This window comes from Mugil cephalus, chromosome 12, assembly GCF_022458985.1.
Source record: "Mugil cephalus isolate CIBA_MC_2020 chromosome 12, CIBA_Mcephalus_1.1, whole genome shotgun sequence".
NCBI lineage: Eukaryota > Metazoa > Chordata > Actinopteri > Mugiliformes > Mugilidae > Mugil > Mugil cephalus.
The window spans coordinates 19,354,102-19,381,592 of record NC_061781.1 but is presented as its reverse complement, the minus strand read 5'-3'; the positions used below and the strand labels follow the sequence as shown (position 1 = coordinate 19,381,592).

The 27,491-nt window shown below is 43.9% G+C and overlaps 1 protein-coding gene across 1 annotated transcript in view; it reads left to right on the top strand.

Annotated features, from left to right (window-relative positions):
• si:dkey-100n23.5 (cyclic AMP receptor-like protein A) overlaps positions 1-23,956 on the top strand; it is a 56,252-nt gene extending 32,296 nt beyond the window's left edge. The window contains exons 12-13 of the mRNA XM_047601516.1: positions 13,011-13,158; positions 23,331-23,956. Of these exons, the coding sequence (XP_047457472.1) occupies positions 13,011-13,158; positions 23,331-23,498 (316 nt within the window). The 3' untranslated portion in view covers positions 23,499-23,956. The remainder of the gene's footprint in view (positions 1-13,010; positions 13,159-23,330) is intronic.
• Positions 23,957-27,491: the final 3,535 nt, after the last annotated feature.

Here is a 27,491-nt window from a genome sequence, read left to right as displayed (position 1 = left end):
TTTAGAAATCACCTAGAATCGCTGCTCTGATCATAAGATTAGACGTTCCTGTTGTTTTGACGTTTTATTTTTGACTTATTTACTCACAGATGATGTAAAGCCTTGCGAATCTGAGACGTCCGCGGTGTCAGATGTCGTGCTCTTTGAATACCCTGATTACCAGCGCGATAGTGCAGCCGCATGTGGCCCAGGTTGATATCTGGTGGATGTGTGACCATGCCGACCGCTTGTGTGCACGCTTGTGCTTTCGGGTCTTGGGCAGTGATTGGTGTGTAACTGGGGACCCGAGAGGCACACAGCCATTTGTCTACCATTGAGCAGCGGTGATGCGCCACTATTTATCCCCATTTAGCGCGACAGAGAGCTGGCCTACAGGGCTGTGTGAGGAGCGCACACACACACGCACGTACACATATAGGGCAAGCCAGATATGGAAACACATACCAAGACTATAGATTAAGCAATATAGTGGATATGCAGTCTTTATACACAATAACGTGTGTATTTGCAGTAAATTCCTTACTCATTCACTGACACAGAATGGGGGTTTGTGTAGGGCAGGGTGATATAAAAGTTCATACTGAATACTGGTATTTTTTGGCGTTACGAATATGAATTTTTAATATATCGTCATATTTGACTACACAGCATTCGAAACGTTGCGCCACCAGACACTGTTTCAGACCGGACCATTTTCAGTGTAGCTCTTCTAATTACACACTGTGAGGTGTGGTGAAAAATGGAAAGGTCAGAAAAATGAAGCCACAGAATGAGGGGACTTGTGCCAAGAAAAGGTGCAGTGTCGGTTGTTCTCTGTTTTTTTTATTTTTAGGGTGACCAGACGTCCCCATTGTGAATGACTTGTCCCTCAGCTATAGCTGTCCACGAAACGTCCCCAATTTTAACTTTATGAATGAGAAAACAGACCACAGTTATTACGGTAGCCGGTCATGCTGCTATTGACATCACAGACATAGCAGTTTAAATATGCAAAAATATAAACCGCTGTAAATGTCCTCGGATTTCCCCATCAGCGCAGTTCTAATGCGGTGCCATACAAACCTAGTGTGACAATATTTACTCAACCTTAGTCAATCACCTGCAGTAATTCCTCTCTCAACCACTAGAAAATGGTGTGAACATATGATCATGTATGGAAAAATAAAAATGCCGTGATACTGTCGGAATTTTGTGATAAAATTGCGTGATATACATTTTTGGTCATTCCACCCAGCCCTAGGTTCATGTCCATTCATTCCCAAAAATATGAAATGATTAGCAGTTGCTACCATTTGCAATTGGGCAAATTAAGGTAATCGCAGTATAGTGTAATGTGTTAATTTTTAATACTTGGGCAGGATAATGGCTTCCTGAAGTCTGTGACCAAAAGAATTTGTTTACTCCTTTTTGAAGCTTTGTGAACCTTTGCTACAGTTGCCTGTAGTGGGCGCCCTTTCTGCCTCGGATCGTGTTCAGGCGACTGACTTGTTCATTGCACAATTTACCGCTTCTTTACCATCAAAAGCTCCTGGGCTTCTTTCACAGTAGGTTTTGGGTAATTGTCCATGTGTACTGTTAATGTGCTGTTCAATTTGGCTTAATTATTCTGTCACATCATCAGTTTTCAATCTTCTACAACGGCCGCTGGAAGACATGGATGATCATGGCATCACATTGTGTTTTACAGATGACGCTGTATACTTCGGCTCAAAAGCCATTCTGAGCCTTCTCCATATTTTTTTCCGATGTTCTGCCACCGGTTGATCTCTGTTTCATCTGACCAACGATGCGGTTCCAGATATGCTCTGATATTTTTAAGATTCTACCTTTTAATTATTGGGACTTACGAATTGGTTTGCATCTTTTGGTGGATTGTTTATATGCCTTCTTGCAAAGTCCTCTGTTCTTGGTAGACATGGATAATGTTATGCCTACCTCCTGGAGAGTGTTCTTCCCCTGGCGGGATGTTGAAAGGGTTTTTTCCTTCACCGTGGAAGGGATCCTGCAGTCATCCACTGCCACTGCCTTCCATCAACATCCAGGCCTCTTTTTTTTTTCATGCGGCCAAACTCACCTGTGTGTTGTTTTCTCAGAAAGTACCAAACTGTTGCTTCGGCTGCTCTTTCATTTGCATTTAGAGGTCCTTGGACCGCATGTTGTAGATTCACGGTAATGGTCTCCTAATGCGATTTTCCAGCTGCTGAGTGAATTGTCTAATTACTTTTGGTCCCCTGAAAAAAGAAGGGAATTACTTATTAAAGCATGATGGTCCTCTGATGCCACACAGCGAGAAAGGCTCGGCGTTTGAACCTGTCGGCTGCCTGCGTGCGGTTTGCGTGTCCTCCCTGCGCGAGTTTTCTCTCCGTTCCAACTCCCTCCCACGGCATGTTAGGTTAATTGGTGATTCTTAATTGTGCATTGTAACCGTGAGTGCTTGTTCGACTTTTTGTGTCAGCCTCGTGATGGACTGGCGACTGGTCCAGGATTTGTGTAGCCTCTCGCTTGATGTCAGCTGGGATTTATGCACGTCTGCAGCCCTCGGGGAAAAAATAAAATAAAATAAAATAATACTAATAATAATAATGTTTCAGTATTCAAAACAATATATGTTGACCTGTATATGTTCCTTATATACAGACTGTACATATAAGCCATAAAGAGGGATATATCCCTGCACAGACACACAAACTACATACATGCACTTATATGTGGATTCATACATTTATGTGCATGCATATGGTGCGCGCACACACCGAAACACTAAAGGAGATACCAGATAACCTTGCACGCATGCACACATTCAGTGGCGCTTGCAAACACAAACACACACACACACACGCACCCACACAAACACACACCCTGTTCCCCCTCCCTCTGCTCTTTCAGGCACGTCTTTAAATATTCATCACTCTGGCTGCTCTGAGAGTGCCGTAAACGCTGCCTCACACTCCAGGGAATCGCTAAAGCCTACTCTATCATCTGCTCTCCCTCCCTCCTCTCTTTCCCTCTCCGGCTCGCTCGCACACATACACACACACGCACGCACGCACGCACGCACACACACACACGCACGCACACATTTCTAGCCACAGCCGCTCGCAAGGATAAACGCACGTGCACAAACGCTCGCAAGGCGCAGCCAGTGGCATCGGCGGACGCACAGACACATGCAGGTACATGAATCAGACGCAGGGGAACACATACGCGCCGATGTGCGATGAACAGATTTCATGCGCGCGCGTCTGTGTGAGTGTGTGTGTGTGTGTGTGTGTGTGTGTTAACTGGCTCCTAGCACAGAGGGCTGAGCGGTGTTGTGTTCCAGGAAACAGGATGTCTCTTTGTTTGGGTTTTATTCTGTTGGTGAACGTTAGCCGCTTTAGTCCCCCGGGGTCTGTGTGTTTGTGCCTCTTCGCGTCCCGTGCAGGTGTGCGTGCGTCCGTTTAAGTGCAAATTCACTAATATTCCCATTTTTGCGCGCGCACACACAAACACACACACAAAAAAAAAATAAAATGCACGCGTGTTTTCTGCACCATGCATGTGTGGGTAAGTGTATAATGGGAGTCATACCCTTTGCAGTTATCCCCACGTTGACCTCATGATCAAAGCAGATTATGTTCCAGTTTCAATTGTAGTGCACATGCACGAAGGCGCACTCATACACAATGACGACCATGATTTATTTAGGTGCTGTTACACTGGAAAGAAGATTCACATGTCCATACTTATAGAGTTACCCCATTCCTACGAAGGAAGAAAAAAAAAGTTCACAAACATTAGAGCCCTGTGCACATTTGAATGACTGATCACATGTTTTCACCATACAATGAAAAGTCTGTCTCGGGTCGGCCAACATCGAAGCAGCGCATCCACGGGTCGGATTTAAATGACTTAAATGAAAATTAATCACCAGGTTTAGGAGGTCATAAAAAACTGAACGAGCAGCAATAAGTACTTAAAACAATTATAGTATAATACATTACATAACTTTGTTTAAATTTGTTGAGAATTAATACCAAAAAAAATCTGATTATGTCTGAAGGATTAGCATTCTACTAATTCAGAACTAAATAAAAGGCCAAATTATCATGAGGCATAATTAAATGAGATGGGGCTATTTCTAATTCCTGTATCTCTCTGACTGTCCCTCAATTTTTTTTATTTTTTATTTTTTTTGTTATTAAAATTGAGTTTGTCTAATTCGACTTCAATTTAATTTTAGTTGCTTTCAAATAAAACCTAAAAGCTTCCCGAAAATTTCCTGTACAGTGAGCATCACCAGATCTGGTCATATTATTTTTAAAATGATTTATATATATATATGTGTGTGTGTCTAATTATGGATTCAAATCCCCTCCTGCTGTGCGGCGTAGCTGCAGTCCCTTTTAGTCAGAGGAAAGTTTAGATTTGTTGTCAGCAGTGACACCACAGGCAGCGTGAGGGCCTTGTTTGGGTACTGTGAAGCATGTGATTTGTCTGGAGGAGGTAAAAAAAAAAAAAAGAAATAAATGAAGAAGAAGTGAGGCAGTCAGTCACAGAGAGGAGGAAGTGCAATTGGGTTCAGGATGACTTCTCTGTCTGGCCCTCCTCCGCTCCTCGGGAAGGAGTTTCTCGTCCGAGCTGTTAAAGTGCGTTCCAGCCAAAACCTCTCAGAGTGTTTCGGCACAACAATTAGAGGCGGACGAAAATGGATGGCTGGAAAGCGGTATAGAGTGTCATGTTAGAAGAGATGGGGGAGAGGCGGCGGGAGGAGGGATACCTGGATAGAGAGAGACGGGTTCAAAGAGTGACTGACGGCGCGATAGACGGAAGGTCTGAATAAGTGAGCGCGGCCCCCGGAGACGGTTGCGCGAGCGCTAATGATTTGACTGCGCGCTTACAGGTGGCAGCAGACTGAGACCGGGAGCCACGTACGTCCGTCCGTGAGAGCGGCCCGCGTGTGTGTGTGTTTATTGTTGCTGACCATTTGCTCCTGATATTGTATACACAATATCGTCCCTGTTGTGAGACTCGCTCGACTACACCGCGCACACACACACACACACACACACACACACACACACAGACACACACGCACAGCGGCTCAGCCAGGCATCGCCCGCAGCCACACTCTCCTTCCCACCACTGCCTCCCTCATTCATCTTTCATTAGCCCGGCTCACACAGGAGAAACAGCCTACCACCAACGACCCCCCCCCCCCTTCTCTGCACGCCTCCACCCGTCTCTCCGTAGCTCCCTTCTCTCTATCTAACCTCCTCGCCTTCCCTTTTTCCCCCCCTCCGTCTTATCTCGGCTTCTCTCGCACGTAATCTCTTTTGTTTGTCTCGCTCGTGTCTTGCAATCTGTCTTTTCGGATGTCTCTCCTCCTCCCTCCTCCTCCTCTCCCCGGCTCTCCTCTGCCTTCTCTGCTTTTTAGTCTTTTTCGTTCAGCCTCACTCCTTCACCTCTTTGCCCTCCTCCACCTCCTCTTCCTCCTCCCCCTCCTCCTCCTCCTCCTCAATCGCTCTCGGCCCTCGTTCCCCTCCGCAGCCTCACATTTTCACCTCTTTATCGTCTTCTCCCTTCCCCTTCCACTCTCCCTCTCTCCTTCCTGTGCAGCGCTGTTTCTCTGACACTCGTCTCTGCTCACCCCCCCTCTCCACCCACCCCCTCCCCTCCCCCCCTCCACCTTCCTGTCTCTCCTTCTCTCCCTCTCGCCTGCTCTCTTTCTTCCTTTCATTTTGCTCTCCGTCTCTCCCTCGATGGAGGGGAAAGGCTCTTCGCCTCTAATTGCGGCTGTTCCGTTGCCATGGCGCGTGTTGCTCGGCGCTGCGAGGTGCTGTCTGTGTGTGTGTGTGTGTGTCTTTATGTGTGTGTGTGTGTGTGTCTGGATGTGTGTGTGTGTGTGTGTGTGTGTGTGTGTGTGGCAGGCAGATGATTGCTTGCTGCCAGCTCTCGTTTCCCGGACGCCGATCGCGTTTCTTTGCGGCAGCAGGAAAAAAAAAAAAAAAAAAAAAAAAAAAGAGACGCCAGAAATAGCCCCCCTTCACACAGACCCACTCACTCTCACCGCTGCGCTGTCAGAGAAACACACACACACACACACACGCACGCACACACACACTCACGCACATAGGCAGACGCACACACACACACATCCACTTCATTTCCTCTCCTCCTGACATCCTCAATGCATGTGACCTAGGTTATACCGTATGTAGACACCTTTTCACGCATGCACGGACTGTGATGTGTGTTTACGTGTGTCCGCGTGTGTCCGACTTCCTCTGTGTGCATGTTGCGCGCGCGCGCGTGTGTGCGTGTGTGTTTCCTGCGTCTCTCAGGAGGTTGTGTGGGGACTCCTGATTTATTTCACCTTTAATGGGAAGTGAAATGAATGTGAGCAGCAGCTGGTCTGGTCCTCGGAGATACCGCGGTAGGCTAACCCAGAAAACAGGCAGCGTCGCTCTGAAATGGTCCTTATTCTGACAAGCGCCAGGACACGCCACTCTGCGCGCCACTAGGTGCACTGTTGGTTTTATTTTAAGCTGCATTTAGACATTTAGTTGACACCCGTACCCAGAATGACTGCTGTTAGGTTCTCATTACAGCTTCATCTGCAAACTCCAGCCAACCCAACTTGTGGTTTTCTTTCTGTCACAACTTTTGAAATGGTTGCTGGATGATGAATGGAGACAGATTAATGGCAAATAAACCTTGCAACCTTACCCTGCAAAAGAGGATAAGAGAGGATTATAACCAGATTTGTGGACGAATCTCCATAATCATCTTCTGTGCTGTTCTCTTGCAAGTCACTCTGGGTTTTTATGGGAGGAAACTGCTTATTTCTCTACCTGCTTAATTTGACAAGGCGTCTTTATAACGTGGAATTTAGATGTGCAACAATTTTCACGTTCGTTGCGTAGGTTCTGGGAGACATCCAGCAATACCTTGTCAATACCTGTGCTCATTTAATTTCTATGAATATGCTGTCATGTGTCGTCTCTTCAATTCAAATGAAACCACACCAGCATATCACAACCTCTATTTACTGTTAATGACATCCCTCTTCTTTTGTTTGGATTCTATCGTTGCATGGGTAATTTACCGAATGCAGGTTAAAATATGTTATCACTCCTCTTTTTTTTTCTTTTTTCTTTTTTTTTTTTAAGCAAAGATATCAAAAAATTCACCCAGCAGCTTCTTATTTTTAACCAGCTTCGGCGGCCGCGTTAGCAGGTAGAAATGACAGAAGTTCCTGGCAGCAGGTCATGTAAGCTGTCACTAATTAACGTTATTTCTGCCAGTAACTTGATGGCAGGCCAATATAAAATGTATCTGCTGTCTTTCTCCAACATTTCTTTTCCGCCGCACCAAACTGACACCAGACGATGGCCGACGGACTCAAAGATTGCTGCTAACGCAAACAGAATATTTCCTACTGCTGCGTCTTCGCGTTTAAAGATTTAATTACTACCTTTGGTTTCTGATTTTAGCACCTACAGCGCTCGCCAATTGAAAAAGTCGTTTTTTGAAGGAGCTGTCGACGTGATCTATTGGATGAAGATCTATCGTTACGTCTTAATATTCCAAAAGTACATCCAATCAGTCGACATTTGGAAACTGTAATATTTCAGTGGACTACCTTTAGCTTTGATTACAGCACACATTCTGTGACGTCGTTTTGATAAAAAGCTTCTGCTATGTAACAAAATTTATTTTCGGTTGCATTAATGCTTCACGAAGATCTTGTGTTGATGATGGGAGAGTCTGACCACTCTGCAAACCCATCCCAGATATTCTCAGTGGGGTTCAGGTCTGGACTCTGTGGTGGCCAATCCATGTGTGAAAATTATGTCTCATGCTCCCTGAACCACACTTTCACAATTTGAGCCCCATGAATCCTGGTATTGTCATCTTGGAATATGCCTGTGCCATCAGGGAAGAAAAAAATACATTGATGGAACAACCTGGTCATCCAGTATATTCAGGTAGTCAGCTGACCTCATTCTTTGGACACATGATGCCTGGACCTGAGCATCTGCAGTAACTCCAGATCATAGCACTGCCCACACAGACTTCATTTGCCTCTCTTTTTTCCCTGATTGAGGCCATGGTCTGATGAGTAAATCAGGACTCATCAAACCTCCATTGCTCCAGAGTCCAATCTTTATGCTCCCTAGCAAATTGAAGCCTTTTTTCCCGGTTAGCCTCACTGATTAGCGGTTTTCCTAAGGCTACACAGCTGTTCAGTCCCTTGAGTTCCCTCCACATTTTACACATGGAAATGCTCTTACTTTCACCATTAAACGTAGCCAATAGTTCTACTGTTGTTTTCTTCCATTTGATTTCACCAAATATTTAAGTGATTGCTGATCACCATCAATCAGGATTTTATTTTCCAACCGCGTTTCTTCCACACTATCCTTCCAGTTTTTAATAATGTCTTGGATAGTTAGTTTTGAATAATGTCTTGGGATAGTTTTTAACCCAATTTTAGTAGTTTCTGCTTCAATCTTGATAGATGCCAATGATTTGACCCTTCTCAAACGGACTAAAATCTTTTCCACGGCCACGGAGTGTGTCTCTCCACATGGTTTTTTAAGAAATAAGAAGCTACTCATTGCATCATTTGGGGTTACATAACTCGTTGCCAGCTGAAAAATAATCACCCATGCAGTAATTATCCCATAGGAGGCTCCTACCTATCTGCTGTGCTAGTTAAATCCAGGTTTAACGGTATATGTCGTGAGCAGAAGTTTAATTCTAATGGAGAAATTAGGGAAATTACAGCTGGACATTAGATCCAGATCTGGAAGAGTTGGTGCAGGGATAAAAATGCAGTGTTGGACATGTGTGTGCACTTTGGCTTCAGTAAAGATGAGGTTACAGGGCAAAATCAAGTTTAATTTAAATACTGTTGCAGCTTTGATAGTGAACATGAAATATTTTCATTATACCTTTTCTAATGGAAATCAGACTCAGTGTGCCATCTATTGTCTATATATGCCATTACTTATTTATTACTTGTTTAACACTTTCTTTAAACTTGTGAGAATGAAGAGTTACATCAAAAAGATACAGTGTCATTCATTGACTTCAAATTTTGCAGTTGGCTGCGGAAATGGGCCTTGACTAAAACGATCGTTCATCTCGGGTAATCTCAGCGGTGGGATTTATTTTTTCTTTTCCAATTGAAAGCACAATTCTTATAAATTTATCTTCCATCTCATGAGAAATAACGGCGCTGCTACTTGCCTGTCAATGGCACCTAGGTGCTTTTCTTCTCTTACACCGTCCTTAAATGTGTTCAAATTAGATTTATCCGTTGACTTAACCAGTACTTTAACTATCTATCATTTAAGGAAACTCTCTTACAGGGTTATCCGGCAGATATGTTTGATGTTTCTCCTAATTCCAATAAATCCCATTACAAGATCTAAACCTCCTAAAGATTTCTTCTACAGTGGTGCCTGTGGAGTTAAAGCCTTGTTAGCGAAGCTTGTTTTGGGACAGGCATTCATTGTCCTTGTGTCTTAAATACCTACGTGTATCACTGCACAACCAAAGATATTTCCCAACTGTGACTACAGTGTCCTTACCTGACATGTCCTGACTTCCTTGTTATCAGAATATGAGTCTGGTTACAGTGAAAAAATACCTCTGCATACAGTTGGAAAGTCATACAACCATTTATAACCATCAACTCCAACGCGCTCAAATGACGATTTATTCTTTTGTCCTTCACCACATGAAACCTGTGGTGATGAAGTTTGGCTTTGCAACTAATAGTTTACTGCTTTCTCTGGAAATTACTTGAAAAGGCCACAACCCACCAAGCTGACTGTTGGCTGCTTGCCAGCATCGGGCATTTACCACCCTAGTTTTTCTAGTTTATCTGCACCATTGGCACTAGTTTAACACCTGTTGGTGGCTTTCCAACCAATTCAGGACACTGAGTCATCAGTGGAGTGATTCAGTCACAGAGATCTCTCTGAGTGGCTGTTGAGCTCAGCAAACCAGTTCACCAGAAGAGAAGCTGAAGTGACTGTAGTGAAGTAGATTGAAAGTGAGAAGGACACACAGAAGGCTTTTCTCATTTTTGATGTTCATCTAATTTGATCTTTCAGATTCACAAATAGTTTCACCATGGTGTGATCAAACCATGATGAGCACGATTCAGGACAGACAACTTCCACTTTCTGGTATGAAGTGTTATGTTTTTATTCATATGTGCTAGCTAGTCTTAGTTGTAGTCGTTGTGGTGTGTTCTAGTGCAATATTTCCTCCAAACACAGGCAACGACATCACAATCTGCCTTTGTTGCCAGTTGTTGACCCCTTAACGTTGCGCTGGGTTGTATATGGGACGGCAGTAGTTTTTTGAACAAAACACTGTTCCACGAGTTGTGTTTGAGCAAATGCTACATGCTGTATGTCGTCGTAAAGATAATTTTTTTCTGATTTAATTTATATAAGCCGCTATAGGATTCAGCCGACACAACCAACACATTTTGTTCAAAACAATAAAAACGAGAAATGAGCATGAACTCACCGGAAAAGCCTCACATCGATCTAAAAATCTATAATATAATATAATCCAGGTCTGCAAGGGTCCAAACTTCCATTTCAGTCGTATTTTCAGTCCAAAAACTACTTTTAGTTCCATAAAAATCCACAAAGAGCTGTTTCAACTTCCTTAACGAAGAAGGAGATACGTCGCAATCTTCGTATTTATCAAAAAAAAGACACCTCTTTTTTACGTCTGGCCTTTTGATTGATACCTGAATGCACCATCCGCAAGCCAGTATGTCCGCTCACCAGACCAATGAGAGTCAGCATTGGAAAGAAGCCCCTTCCCCCTTTTTTCATCCATAGACTGAGTCAATTGCAGCAAACTCAGTGGATGATTGGAGTTTCATGTAGCCAATCAACTGCTCTAAACAACGATATGCCATTTCCACGGTACAGTGTAGTTCACTGGCTCTCCAATTCCTTTGTATTGGAGCTGTAAGGTTGTGCGTAATTTCAAATGAGAAACAATGCAAAATGTGATTTTACTTCACTAACTCTATATCAGTTACTCTAATGGTTATAAAATATAATTCTTTAGTGTCACCTTTCAGTGGAGCCCTAGATTATGACTGTACGTTGAATTGTTTATTCGCCATGTGTCCAAATGGCACAGTTTGGAAAGGCCTGATTATACACTTAGAAAAACGGGTTAAAATAAACTCAGTTTTGGTCATTTTTATATGCAGTTTGAACTGGAAGTAGGTAAGACTTTATTCTCTGATAATCTTGTGTAATCCAGATGAACTCTGTCCTCAGTTTCCTCTGAAGTCACAAGATACCGAAAAAATTTCAGACGAACCCAACAACTTCTCATTTTTAACTCTGTTTTAACTTTGATTTCTCAAGAAAAAAAAACACTTAGAGTGATTCTGACTTTTGTGATAGAAACTTTAGAGTCTTAGCTTTCAAAAGAGACCACGACCATGCATGAGCTCCAAACTCTTCATGAACAGCATTCAGTTTACTTTGGGTTTTTCCTAAATTGGTGTTTTTCTGCAAAAAGGCTGCAATGTTAAGGGGTTCAGTGGTGTGTGTGTGTGCCTTGAAACTGAAGAGCCTTTTTGCTCGATTTAATAAAACGTAGTATAATTGTCTGTGCGTGAGCTTTTCTTTCTTCATGGTCATGCGCAAGAGTCACAATATTGGCGATGCCGTTGAGAAGTGATTGACATGGGAAAGGGTTCAAACCCAACAGTAGCTGTGCTATTGCCAAAGATTTCACCAAATCATTATCATTTTAAATAAACAGAAACACATATAATCCTCAGAAAGTGTCAGTCAAGTAGAGATGAATGACTTATCTCACGTAACGTCTTGTAACCCCAGTACAACACCGGTTCTTTTTCCTCAAATGCTTGTTATAGTTTTTTTTTTTTTTTTTTTTTTTTTTAAATCTTCCTTCCCTGCGGGACGCAGACAGCCTGGGGGTGACTTACCCGACCCAGAGGTCAACCACCTTGGCCACTTAGTTCACATTGCTCGCTCAACCCTGGAACAACACAACAACGCACATGCAGAAAATGCCATGAGCTGTGTGCGGTTTAATTCTCTCTCTCTCTCTCTCTCTCTAATAGATCAATAAAAGACATTAGCGGCAGGCTAACCCAGCGAGCAGCGCTAATACAGGGTTAATCCGGGGTTAATGGCTGGGCAGCGTCATTCTCGGAGGCGGCCATTTGTTCTCGGCTTCGCCGTACAATATCAGGCTCTTCTTCGAGCGAGGCCCCGAGGTTTGCGGGGCACGGGGAGGGGAAATTGGAAAGAAAAGGAAAAGAGGATCACCCTCATGGGTTGAGATGAAAATGAGATATCCAGGTAGATGAATGTAAAGAAACGGGAGGGATGTGTGAGGGAGGCTGAGCCACGTGTAGGGAATAAAAAGAACGTGCATGGAATAAAGAAGATTTCATGGCCAAATTGTGGTCAGGAGAAAGCAGGAAACTCGGATGAGGAAAAAAAAAAAAATGGTGAGAAGGGAAGGAAGGGAGTTGAGCGCTACACATCTCCCTGTCCTTGTAAAGTGCTGCGTGCTGTCGAAGCGGCAGCCAAGAATGTGTCAGCCCAGCCGTCTCACGCTGCCTAATGGGCTCTTAAACGCTGATATAAAGCTCACTCGCTCTTTCGCCCTCCCCTTTTCCTCTCTCTCTCTCTCCCTCCCTCTTCTTCTGCCTCTGCTACTTGCTCTCATTACCTCTCGTTCTCACCCTGTCCCTCACTCTGTCACTCATTTGTCCTCTGCCTCTCTTTCACTCTCTCTATCAACCTTGCGCTTCCACCCCCCCTTCCTTTTCTCCCCCTGTTGCTGTCTTTCTCCGACTTCTCCTTCAATTACTCCATCCGCGCCTCTGACGCTCTCTTGCAGGTTGTCTCTTTATTTACAGCTTTTTTTTTCTTTCTTTTTTTTTTTTTTATGGGCGAACTCAACACTTCTCTGACTCTCTCTATCTCCTCCACCAGGCTCCATAATGCCTTCTACCCTCAAGATCCGTCCTTCTCCCTAACCCTGCTGCACGTCCTGTCGGCACCGCTCCACGGCCTGGCCAACGCCTTCGTCTTTGGCCTGGATAGGGAGTGGTGGAGCCTAGTGAGCCCAACTGGCATGAAGGTACAGAAACCGAAAACTTACACACACATCTATACCCTCCATTGAGTAAATGTCAAGGTAATATCTCCACGCTTGGTTCCGTAATCCTTCCTCACAAAGAGACACTTCTTTGACAGCATCACTAGTCAAATACCGCTTTCACATCAAAAATAGCAGGTTGACATGGGATTTTCAGACCTGGCTCGACCCGTCTTGGTGTTCTTTCACACTGGGTCTGACTTGGATCTCACGGTTTTGTCTGTGCTCTGCCATGGTCAAAAAAAAGTGTGCCATATCGCTATACAAGCTGTATAAAAACACAGTAGCACATGCAGGATTTCCCAAACATTACGTAGGGCTAACTCACCCATGCGCTTCAATCATCAACAATCATGTAAAGACACATTTGATTTGTTTGATTGAAAATATGGAGAAAAATCTCTGCCCTTCAGAGATCTGTCTCGGGGAGACCAACAGAAAGACTGATCTTATGGGAGCAGACCAAAACTTTGCTCTGTTTTTGAGCTCTGTGCAGCAGTCATGCAATATGAAAGGGGCTTAAGTTGAGTTATGTGGAACAGCTTATCAAAGTTTCATTCAGTCTGTGATGGACCAGGTGATCGATCAGCGTTGCTGGCTCGTAAGGGGAAGATATTGGCAAAGACTTGACGATACGATACGATACGTATCACGATACTTGAGTCACGATACGGTACATTATTGCAATATTCTACATAGTTCACCAAGAAATTTTAAATGCAACTTAAAATACACATTTTATATGTGCATCAGATGACAGAGATAATTAATTGGATAAATTGACTCAAAAAAAAACTATATCAATCCAAATGATCTGTTTCCAATTCATTGCACTTGTACAAAAAAAGTTTTGGTGGAGGTGCGGAAGTCGTTCACAACATGACTTTATCTTATATTAAGACATTCAAAATCAATATTGTGTCGGAAAGAAAAAAATATTGCGATATGTTGCCATGTCGATATTTTTTCCCACCTCTGCCGGCTAGCGCAGTTAAAAAGCCATTACTTCAGCAGATAACATGCAGTCATGGATTTTGCATATGAAAGAAGCTTTATAAAACACTGCAGTGTGCTTTTGCTACCTCCTTTCGGGGTCAGAAGGTGAATAAAGCTCAGTGCTTTGACTGAAAGGCAGATTTATTTTTCCAGTCTATGAATGCCTGAAATCCTCAAGAATATTTTATGTCTTTGGCTGCTGTGTGAAGGAGAGGACGTCGATTGTGTTGGCTGTCAGCTGAAGCATATTTAGAGGAGGACACTGACCAGTAAGGACAAAGTGAATCAAAAAGGAGAAATATCAAGGTCGCCAATATCAGTGTCTGGTAAAATAATTGTCAAGCCATTGAGATTGATTAACTAGCCTGTGGGGCTCTCAACAAAATGCAATTTGGCTTTTTCTCCATAATTAACAATATATGACCAGTGTTGATATAAATAATATGAGGGATGATTTTTGGAAACTGGCTTCATTTCCTTTAGCCTGTAGCCTTGTAAAAACATGAAATATACAATTATTAACAATCATCAGTATCATCCAATCAGGGCAAAAAGTGATATTTGTTTCTTTTTAACCTTCCCAGGCTCCTTTGGAAGGGAAATAATGGCTCAGGGTCGAAACATTAGTGATTAGATTTGTTTAGTTAAGTACTCTTAAGTATTTTTTCTTTTTTTTTTTTTTTTTTTTACTATTATGCAAACTTATCCAAACTTTTCAAGCACTTGAGCTTCAACACAAATTTCCTCCACTGGCCCTTGACAGTACTCATGGCAGAAAACTGGTGGAATGGGTTGTCTGTTGATTGCAGGGTCGACGGTCAATGTCAGTGGGCAAACCATTGAACCCAAAATTACTCAAGATGGCAGGTGGGCATCTTGTTTTCTTACAAGACAGTAGAAATGATTAAATAAAGCTTACTGAACTATATTTTAATACTGAGTGACAAGGATTAAAGATGTGTTTGTTAAAGCTACACTTTCCTAGGTGTGACTTGATTGTTAGTTAACCACTGATCCTAAACTGCACGCCCAGTTTACTCTCTGCTTAGCTGTGACTTGGTCTGCAGGAACCTGCAAAGTTGGCACAGAAAGCAGTTCACCTATATGAAGGGAGAAGCCACCAACAGGTGTCCGATTAATGCCAATGCAGCCGACAGTCAGCTCGGTACTGGCCTAGAAAGCAATTTCTTAAAAAAAAAAAAAAGTAGGGCACTATCAGCCTGGAGAACAGCCCAAACCCCCCCCCCCAAAAAAAATGTTTGTTGGGGAATTGATCTGAAGTCCTTCCCCTGGGAACTGATTATGCCCAGTCAAATAATTAAACCAGGCTTTATCCAGGGATTGACCAAAGAGGGGATGCGACATGTTCATAGGCATCATCTGAGCACCGTGGAGTTGATTTTATTTCCAACAAATGGTTATGATTAATTGTACGACCATCCATTTGCATTCAGTTGTATTTTGTTTTCTCTGTATTGGATGAAACATGGCCCGTAATGAAATACAAATGGTGCATTACCAGTTCCATATTCTGATAAGAACCGAGTCTGGCTGCCAGGGCACTGTAGTTACAGTTTGTGTTCAGCTGTGCATTTATGCCCTTTGGTTTTTAAGACATGAGGACAATGAACGCATCTCAAGTCGTTGTTTTACTTCAGTTTCCAAAAAAGCTCAAAAAAGTTTAATTCTGGATGTTATTATTTAAAAAATGAGCGTTCGATGTTGTCAAAAGTGTGACAGTCACAACTTAAAACAGATTTAAACTACACTGACAACCCGTCTCCCCAGTCTAACCACACAGTTTTAAATAAAAAACTGGATTCATAGCCTCATTCTATTGTACTTGGTTAGATTTAGCTTTTTCTGGCGCCTCAACCCGAGAACACACATTCAGTTTCATTTCCATAATTCGCCTCCGGACCTCACGCCACAGCCCAATACATAATCATTATACTTAAACACATACTCATACAAGTTTCAAGACCCAAATACATTACACAGCTCATGTGGACAGCTTCATCCATTCATCCATTAAAACTGAAGTGGATCCATTAGATGGGTGAGGCTGTTCAACAATTTCAAACGTGATTGACGGAATATTTATTGGTAGTAATCCTGCTGGTCCGTTTATCCCTTAAATAAATGTTAAAAACTCTCCTAAGTGATTGAATATCGCTGATTTGTTTTGTAAAACAATTATAGTGCATTGCTTGTGCATTTTTGTATATCGTTAGGGTTAGGCACTAATAATAGCATAATTGCCTAAGTCATATTTGAACAAAGTCAAGCACATTATGAGATGCAGAGATTGTTTTTCGATTACTATTGATATTGTAACAGTAAGTAAAAAAATGACTGATGTTCCAGTTCACTTTAACCACATTGACTCACACAATCTCTGTCACAGCTCACGTCACCTATACCTAAAAAAAAAAAAAAAAATTGTCGGGTCTTTATTTTAGTTTTCTTTATTTCAGCCCTATGCATTATATTCAGTTTTGAATAAATAAATATACATGAGCATATCCCATTGGATTGCCCCCATTTGTGAGCACCAAACCCACCCGTTGGCTCCCTCCAATCCCAATAACCCCCCCTAGGAAATAATTAAATTAGGAGAAAAAAAAAAAAAGTAAATGAAATTACAAGCACTTGTAAAACATGCTCAAATCCCCCCCCCACACCCGTACATTTTAACCACGAACCTCGTTGCATTCCAATAAACACCACAATCAATACAGTTCTCCGCAGATTTGTCTCAATCTGCAAACATTGACTGTATCTGCAGATACGAGCCAGAGCCGATATTGAACAGCGCACGAAAAGATTCTCTGTGGTCGCTGGTTCGTGTGTGCGCAAACACACACGTACACACACACACACACACACTGTCACCTACTCCGTATCGCCAACCACACTGATAACGGGTCACGAGCACAATGTGGAAGAGTGGAATGTGTGGTATGACCTTCAACCCAAATGTCAATGTTGCACTGCGGTGAGTGGAGAGACAGACAGAAAGACAGAGGAGGGAAATGGAATCTCAATGTGTTCGTAAATCACAGGGAAAATGCTGTTTGTGTGCGTCGGAGAGAAAGAGGGAGAAGGTGAGAAAGAAAACGGCGGAGAGGGAGAGAGCGAGAGGGAGAGGGAGAGACAGGCGGCGTGTGTGTTCGTGCGCTATCGTGACTAACAGCCGGTTGTTATTCATCTTGGCATGTGGCTCCCAGCAGCCCCCACACATCAGGTGTGAGATTGGCGGGGGAGAGGAGGGGTAAGGGAGAGAAGGAGGTGGGGTGTGGGGGGGGGGGGTTGTAACAGCGTCAAAACATTCCTCTCTCAAAGCGACGAATCTGTGCTTTCGCACCAGACAGACCCCCCCCCTCCCCTCCCTCCACCGCCGCCGCTTCCTCTCCCTCAGCCCTCCTAACCCTGGTTCCTCGTGCTCTCTCTCGTTGGCTGTCTCCCGTTCCGACTGTGTTGCTGTTTGCCTGCGGTGCATTTGCATGATTTCAAGGGTAGGCTCCGATTTTTTATTTATTTATTTAGTTTTTTTTTTTTTTTTTTTTTTTACTTTAGAAGCCTTCTTCTTCCTGCGCTACTCACATGCCAAATGTACTTGGAAAGAGTTGTTGGTGGCTGCAATCATTCCTCATCTCCATATTGGACCTCTAGTGATCCGGCCCTTGTTTTTATGAGTCGGGGGAGAAAATCAATTTGCATAAAGATCGGGGTCGCTATCCTCTACGATTCTGATTAATGTACGGATGACAAAAATAAATTGATCCGTTGCTAACGTTACAGTCTGACCTTGCTATGTTAATCCTTCCGAGGTGTTGGTCTACTTAGATTCTGCACCTGTAGCTCCAGACTTCTTACTAACAGGTGTGGTTGGTACGTTATACTAACTGGATACTCGATTCAGATTGTTCTCCAATTTTACTAGGTTCCTGTTTCGCATCTGCATCGGGTGCTTTTGGATGAAACAGAGCATTTACATGCACAGCTTAATCAAGCTATGCTCGAAATGTGACTTTCTGAATGCGGTCCTCGTCCCAGTTTACATGCAACGGAGAAAATCAAATAACTGACGGTAACATGTTCTCCTCCGCGACACTAGGTGGCGATATGTGTCTTTTCAGCGGGTTAATACCATGTTAATACGGCCTGATTTCCGGTTGACCTATTGCGCCATATGGTAAAGAGTCGTTCAAGCCTAACCCTAACCCCAATCAGATGGACAATGCTACACTTTTTTAATCTCGTATGTAATTTTCGCAATACTTCTGGTGCAGATAAGATGGCGCTATCCCTCAGACGGTTCTTCTACCAGCTCTTTTTACCTTATTCTTCTTCTGCGACCTGCTTTCTTGGATGTTTTTGTTCCGGGGTCACGCGCCAGCGCTGCGGTTGTGGAGCATGCGCACGCGTGTTGTACTGTTGTAGTCCGATTAGCGTATATATATATATATATATATATATATATATATATATATATATATATATATATATATATATATATATATATGCCGGAGAAAAAATTGAATTCCAATCGCATTATCTGGGTGTCTTAATCGGATTAGGAGAACTCCGATTTTAGTCGGAGTAACGTGTTTACATGCACTTAAGTTCTCCAGTTAGAGTCTGATTAAGGGAATAATTAGTTTTTTCCAAGTGTATGTAAACGCACTGAATGATGGGGGGGGACTCTCTCTCAGTGTAACCTGTAATTTGTTTGTTAATTGACGTAGAAGCTCTGGCGTTAACGCAGACCCTCATTTAATAGTTGACCTCCCCAGAAATATAGTAACGCACTGCAGCGATGCAGAGCACAAGAGCTGCGATTGGTCCGTTTGGTGGTAACATGTTTCCGCTTCAGTATTTCAAGCTGCTTCTCCATCTCTGCAGTTTTCTAATTGCTTGTTTTGGATCAATTAAGAATCGCTAAGGTTAACTGAGGAGGTTTGGAGATACAAGCATTTATTTAACTTGTGTTGGGTGGAATTTCAGCCAGATTGTATTGATTCTACGGGCGCACTCACACTAGACAACCGTGCTGTGATTTGTCTGGATTGTATGGCTAGTAGGAGCACAAGCGAACCCACGATTTGAAGAGGTGGACTTTGACATGGAACGATTGGTCACTGTTAAGTACGCAACGCGCAATAGCAAGCAAACATCCCCCCATCACAACAACAATGGCAGCAGCTAAGGGTTCACAACTGTGTTGTACCCAACAACACAGTTGCAGTGATTTTCTTGCACTTCATCGCACTATGTCATTTTAGTATGACGCCATGCGTGTCAACGTGATGACGTATGTGTCGGAGGCAACAGTGCCTCGGCCCGCTTGATTCAGGGTATTGCGGAGATGGAGAAGCAGCCAGAAATACTAAAGCGGAAATACGCTACCACCAAGCGGACCAACACGTAGCAACATTTCTGGGGAGGTACACTTCAGACTATATTACCGTCTGGGTAAGGTCTGAATAGGGTCAAGGCTGTGACCATAGCTTCAAATTGATGCAGAAGTATAAACCATGCAGGTTAAAATCAGGCGGAAACCTCCAGGTCTGACCGATGAAGCCCATGAGGAAGTGTTCATCGAGTGGGGAGCAAATCACCATAGACTTCTATGTTAAAAAGTCCAACTTTACAACATTATTAAACATGTTTACAGCCTGGTACAAAAAATATTTTGGTCTCAGTAGTTTATTTCACCATTCATGACAACTGTACGGGGAATGATTTTTGTTTCTAACTCATTTGTTTTCTACATAATTAAGGGCATTCTCGCTTTGAGTGTTAGCCTCAGCGTCCAGGCTGCTTTAGCTCCGCCCACCTCCCCCCATGTCCATATTTGGAGTATCTGAGTGTAGGCAAAGTAAAGCACATCCAATTTTCAAGGTTCAGAATCCAGTGGGTGACGTCACGATAGGTTTTCATAGTATAGACAATCAATGCTCAAAATGATCCATTTATTGCAATACCACAAATGGCCACTGGGGCAGAATAGCGCAGTGGAGGCTGGTGTTCAGATCTCTCCATTTGTGAACCATTAGTGTTTGAATTCCATCACTTGTTAATCATGATGAATTAAAATGATCTCTGTTACCTCGCTGTGTTGTAATAAAATAAAAGGTGACAATTAGAAAACCTCTAAACTTTGTGAAAAAAAAAGTCAAGGCAACTTGTTAATTTTCAGGCACCTGTTTGATTCCCTATGTAACCCAAGTTACTTCAGTTAACCTGGTTATTTGTTACATAGAAACTTACTATCGCTTTCTGTCCTTGCATCTCCTGCTTTACGTAGTTCTTGTTTTTTCTTCCTTTTTCTGCAGCCTCTGACTCTCCTCTTCCTCCTTTCTCTGTCTCTATCTCTCCATCTGTACTCTACATATGTGTCTCCTTTGTTCCCCGTTACAGCATTTCTGGCATTTATCTCTCTTACATTATTATTTCTTTTTGCCCTCCTTTGTGTAGCGTCTCTCTCCCACCTGTGTACTCTCCCGTTCCCTCTCCCCTCCTCTTCCTCTCGCTCCTTTTCCTGATATTGATCTGCATTCTAGCCATACAGCTGAACCGCCTTTGGCTCTGCAATGAGCTCACATCTCACTTCTTCTGCCGTATGTATGCGAAGGAGCGCACACGCTGGAAAAAGCTGCCCCCAAATCCCTGTATGTCTCAGCTTCATTGCAATCTCAACCCATAGCCAGTTAATTTAAAAAAGGAGTGTTTATGTGTGTGCCTCGCGTGTCTGTGTTCAAGCATTTCAGGTCATTTTTTGCTATTTTGGCCAGTAACCATTGAAACTGTGCATCACAGCTGTCATGTATTAAGGAGAGGGGCAGACAAAGCCTTGTTACTCTGCTGAGTCTCAGCTGGTTAAACCGCCGCTGAGTCCTCCCCCCCCACCACCCCCACCACCACCACCACCACCACCACCACCACAGCCCAACCCTACCCCTCCGCCCTCTCTGTGATCATTTATTCTGTGTTTTGTACAGTATTCCCCTCTGGCAGGGCTGCCAGCATGCACAATGAAAACCTGTGCAAAAGGTCCAAATGCAGCAGCACGTCTGGCCTTCAGCCAGTCAGAGCCAGCTAGCGCCGCTCCACCGTTCAATGTCCCCCTCTCCGGTTCATCCTCACCTACAGAGTCGCCACAGCCACAGTAGGGGCAGGATGGGCTCCATCCATAGCACCACAGAGCACATGAACCGAGTTGTTGTTTGATCGTGTGTGTGTGTGTGCACAAGTTAGTAAATGTGAATGTGTGATTTGTAAAGTGCTTTGGGGACCGATAGGTCTACATAAAACACCAGCCGTTTACCGTTCAACATTCACATCAGTCACAGTCACTTACCTCTTCTGAGACTATGTACTCAAACATATTTACATAAATTGTGCCAACAGTTATAGTTATAGTTATGTAAAAAAAAAAAAAAGTTTATGCAGTTTCAACACATGTAAATGTTGCTCTGGCTGTTATGTTCTGCACAGCAGATAAAAGCTGTTGTCTGAGTTTCAGCAAATGTTTACAGATTTTCTGGATTAATACATGTTATAGATCATAGTACTTCAACAGGGGGTCCGCGACCCCTAGGGGGTTCTGTAAGGGGGTCGCAAAGTCTTTGGTTGATTAGGTATTTTTTATCTATTTTTTCCCCAAAACTTGAAGTTTATTTAAATGCAAATTAACACGAATCCAACACATTTGAGTAAAGAGATAAATCGAGGTCGTCTTTCACACGAGACCTGTCGATCTAAACCTCCCGTACACATTAGGCCCCGCCCCCATCGCTGCTGAGCCAATCACAATGCTGTATTACACACCGACTCTGTCAGGTTCCCTGCAATTGGCCGAGAGCTTATATTTGGTCCCCAGGTGAAATCCCAGATACACGCTGCAATATTAGCAGAAGAGAAGCTAACAGTGAAGCTAGCGCTCCCATCAGCCAACTACTGAGGCCAAAATGTTTTGGTGATTTTACTGCCCCTACTACATAAAGTAATTCTGATTCTTATTTAGCTCTGTTTAAAGGTAGCGGTATGTAAGTTCATGGTCATTACAAAGGCCACCCTACTGTTGCACTGTTTGAAATTTGAGCCTATGTATTATTAGCTTACTATTTAATGCAAAATAAGAATAATAACGTCTATGTATAAATAGCACTAAGCCTAGTTTAACATAGAACACATATCGTAGGTAGGTGGGTCCCTACTTAATCTCTCCATCAGTTTGAGGATCCTTAGCCTGAAAAATGTTAAAGACCCCTGCTATAAGTCATTGCAGGGGAATTGTTTTGATGTAATATCACGGGAGCACAGTGGCCACAAGGGTGAGTGGTGGGACCACATCCTGTCTTTTAGCGCATGTGTTCATTCATGTGGATGTCGTCCTCCCGCGTGCCTAGTCGCCTAGCTACAGTCATTAACATAGTAGTGACACATAAACCAACCTGTGCCAAAAGTCGATAAGCATTACCGTGTCTGGTCTTCAAGCGGCAGCAGACAGCTCACGTCACTTTTCAACACTTTCCCCTGGCTTCCTGTTCTGGTTCAATGTGCTAATGCTCATCTACAGAGTCGCCACAAGCACATCACCCACCCACGGTCGCCTATCTCTTGTGAGAGAGTGTTCACCATGTCATTTACATACTTCCACCGGGCCGTTATTTTCTTCTGTTTTCAACAGTTGGTGTTCGGGTGATGCACATTTTCTCATTTGTGGTCCCGTTGCTCGTTAAAGTTGCGTAATATTCCCTCTTTAAGTATCGCTGCTCTGTTTAATTGAATTAAGTGGAAAATGATATCAACCGTTGTTCAGTTTTAGGGGAATTAAAACCAGCATTGATGATATGTGCTATCCAGGTTGCCGCTCCCTCATCTCAGGACATAAACATTTCTCAGCGTCTGCGGTTTCGTGGGGAATTAGTTTAGTCGTGCTCGTTTCACAATGAATGGCAGCCATCGCGATGTGGGGTTTAACAACCTGTTTTCTCACCAGCTCGGTATAGAGATGAATGGCCCGAGTGGGGAGAAGAGGTTTCATTTCAAACCTTACTGGTTTAGTCTACTTTCTACATGATGACAAAGGTTGTGTTCTAATACCAAAACTGTGTGTGTGTGTGTGTGTGTGTGTGTGTGCTTTCTAGCTGGCTCTGCAGTCGCGGCTTTGTGACAGGACTCGGATCGGAGAGTACTACCCCGGGGCGGTGCGCTACACACAGGCTGACCTGGTCGACCTCAGCGATGACGACGACGATGACACCAACGTGCTCTTCTACTCCCCTGACATGACCCTGAAAGACAGAGGGCCCTGAGAGGGAGCAGGAGACAGGGAGGGAGACAAAAGAGGTGGAGGAAGGAGCACGGAGGAGGGTCGCAGCCAGAGAGAAACGGATTAGAAACTGAGAAGGGGAGGAAGAAAGAGGTAGGGAGAGAATGGAAGGGAAGATTGGGGGGACAGTCAGGCAGATAGAAGCCGGAGATGAGCTGTCAGGTTCCATTATTAATCCCCATCCTTTACTATTTAATATCCTAAAGACACACACTCCACACATACTGAGCAGAGCTTCGGCTCCCTGCAACACTACTATCAGAAAGAAGGAGCGCTCTTAGGAGCCAGCCGAATCCCAAAGGTCTTGAAACAATTTCCCTCTCCGCGCACCATCTTCTTGGTTCCTGTGCTCTGTAGCGTGTTGGCACGCCGGAAAAATATGAAAGAGGAAAGAGAAAAAAAAAAAAAAACAAAAAAACACAAAGGACTGCTGAAAGGCAATCATAACAAGGTGTGCCTTTAGCATTCGCAGCAATTACCTTTTCACTTCTCTGCAGGAGATGAGTTGAAAAGCAGGCCTTTAAAAGCACCCCGTGTGTCAGATGTAAAAGCATCTAGATCTACCCCGAGATTGATCCCGGTACTAAACAGTTTTCCTGCCAATAAACGGGGGGTGGGGGTGGGGTGGGTGGGTGTACAGTAGAAATACAGAAAGGGTGGGATGACTCGGTGGGGAAAATAAGTCCCGAGGCACCAGTGTCTCCTTCCTCAGACAGTATTTATTTTATGGCCGTCTCTTTACATGTGACATTCTTCAAAGGGTTTGTTTTTGTAATTTTTATGAAATACTACACTTGTTTGCTATACTGTATTTATATCAGATCGATGTACTGTAAATATTTAAGTGTACACTTTATTTTTGTACGTGCCTTGGACCGGAGTGTGAAGAAAACGCTTCTCCTCGGTCCAAACCTGCTGCTCTCATGTGACAGTCGGGCTCAGCCCCATTCAACACACCACAGAGCCTCGCGAACAACTAAGATGCTCCTAGTTAGACGAACACACACACACACGCAGACTTGTTGAGTGCTGCTCGGAAAGTATTACACACGTGGCACCCACGGTGTAGACGTCGACGGTTCATAATCTCACGGCTGTTTGTCGTCCACTGTGAGGGGACGTGCGTGTGTGAGGGTAATGGAGTCACTTTATTTTCAGCTGGAGTCCATTTAGTTTTTTTCGACACCTATGTGGTGTCATTGTCGTCGGTGTGCTCCGTCGACTTCCTCTCTGACAGGTTGAACTAATGAACCCACACTTGGCCTTTTCTAGCCTCTAGTTTTTTTATTTTTTTTTTTTTTTTAAACTTTCCTCCCTGAGCGTCAGTGACACCAGAGTGCAACTTCAGTTTGCACTTCACAGAGTCCCGCCACAGTACGCGACACGCTCGCGCCGTGCGCCCAACCCCCTTGCACCTTCTTTTGGCACTGTTGCTGGTTTTACTTGGCTGTGCACTCCATCAAATAAATGAGCAGAAGAGACATTTCATAACAAAGCTGAGACTGGGCGTGTTTATTTCATTTTCACATTGATGCCATCCCTCATTCGACTTTGTCGAGCCTTGGCTCCTGAGAAGTGTTTCCCGGTTTATGTGCATGTGTGTGTGTGTGTGCGTGTTTACGAATGTGCCTTTAGACATCCTTCAGACCATAGCTGCTTAAATAATGGATATTAATTATTGGTCGGACCCTGCTAGCCCCCTGCCTGTCTCCAAATATGGTTAACCGGATTTTGATTAATGGAATATGCGCGGCATGTCCTCCAGAAAACCAGACTTCTTCCTCCGCACACACACACACACGCACACACACAGCTCTCCCACAGACGCTTGAGCGTTTCAAGCCCCGCACCCCCTTCATATAAAGATCCCGTGAAATAAGCGAATCTCGCTGTCACGCAAGAAGAATTATTATTCCCCCCTCATATCGTCGCATGCGCCGTAATTGGATACAATTTAACACCCGCGGCCCACGGGCATGTCGGCAGGCGCACTGCCTACTATTAGCTCGCCTCGCCTCGCCTCGCCACCCTATCATTTGTCAGATCTGTGTTTGTGTGCCTCTGGTGCTTGTGTGTGTGTGTGTGTGTGTCTGTGTGTGTGTGTGTGTGTGTGTGTCTGAGCGTGTGCATGTGGCTCGAGAAACTGGAGCCATTGTTGGAGTCCGGCCATGACCTAGCTGTGACGCACAGAAACGGAGAGAGAGGAGAAGTGGAGAGAGGGGAGAGGCGACAGCGCAGCAGCAGCAGCCAGACGCTGAAAAACAAGCCGGAGCTCCGTCACCTCGGAGCCAGAGAGAAAGAGAGAGAAAGAGAGAGAGAGAGAAAGAGAGAGAGAGAGAGAGCGAGCGAGCGAGGGAGGCCTGATGGGTGTTTGTGTGGCTGCTCCTCCGCTTCTCTGCGCAGCTTCCACCGGGAGCCCCGTCTGCTGTTTATTAGAGCCCCGGCTGTATTTACAGGCGTGGGTGTGGGGTTAGGGTATAACCCCTCCTAAACCCAGCTCACCCGCTGCTTACGGGGGAAAAAAAATAAGGCTGGAGGAGGTTAATGGGGCGATTACAGCTTGCCAGGCTGTCGTCTTGAAAATAAAATGAAAAGTTGCCGCTCAGCCCCCCCTTTACATCAGAATTTCAAATTTGCTATATAGGACCAAAACGTGATTATCAGATTTTCTAAAAGAAACCTGAAAAACACTTGAGTAATAACACTTATTTTTTTTAGATTAATGCACATTTTCTGCAGGGCTCTAACCGTGTAGGATTACCTCAACATATGCTCCACTGCCCTTGAACCGACGCCTTCTTTTGGGCAACGGTGAAGCTCTAAACTTGTTTGTTAGATATATTTGTTCTGGTCGTACCCTATGATTTTCTGACCATAACAAAAACACGGAATATGCTATCACGAGAGATATCCTGTAATTACTTCTGTGGTTCTCTTGGGGCCCATTTCTTTTGAAGATAACAGGGGAGGCTGACTGAACAGAAGTCCCCACTCCAGAACCAAACCATTCATTTGGTACAGGTGACGGACTGGTTACCTGTTAAACCGCGTACCCAACCTCTTTACCAGCGTGAGACGGGATTGGCTCCAGCCACCTGCGACCCTCCACGGAAACATCAGACCTAGGCAAAAGCAGCCAAACCAGTAAACCGGGCTACCTCGTCAAAAACCTCCCTCAGATGTCAGCGATGCACCGTAAATACCAAACATGGGTCTGTAGAAAATTCAAGTTTTCACAGCTCAACATATATATAATGCATAGGCCATATAATGTGTGGTAGTTGTTCTATTAGCAAATCTTGTTAAACATCTAAATGCACAGATGCCATATTCTTATCCAATCTATCTGCCAATTTGGACCAATTCTGGCACATATGTGACTCCCGGTCCATGTTCCCAAATTATTATACATACTCTACAAATGTTTGTTATTTTATGTGATATTCAGCCATTAACTTCCATTCAGGTTCATCATTTAAGAAACAATGAAATGATCAAATCTCCTGGCCGACCTAAGCTCATTTTTGACAATAGCCACCAACCAAACTTGACACAATTAAACAAATAAAGAAATAAACTAATTCCTCATTCTATTTTGGTTCATCAGTCTAACCATTGAGGTTTTTTTTCCCTATGACGAATCTCCATGTGTTCATTCTTTCCTTTCAGTAAACGCCAAACTGGTGACATGGTCAGTCACGGTTACCCAAAGCTATCTTACTAATCAGTTGGCCAATGTATGCGGTCCGACGTTCCCCCGCCTTCCCTGAAAACGTTTACCATGCGTGAGGCCGTGGAACACCTCGCTAAATAATCGATCCCAGCCCGCTCCGGTTACTGTGCGCACGCCTTCCATGTGCCGCCGCTCTGATTAGCCTACGGTGTGAGTCGTGTTTTGCAAATATTCTGCGCAAATATCTGGATAAGCTGCGAAAAAAACAACACGTGTACACGTGTGTAATTGCGCAATAACCCA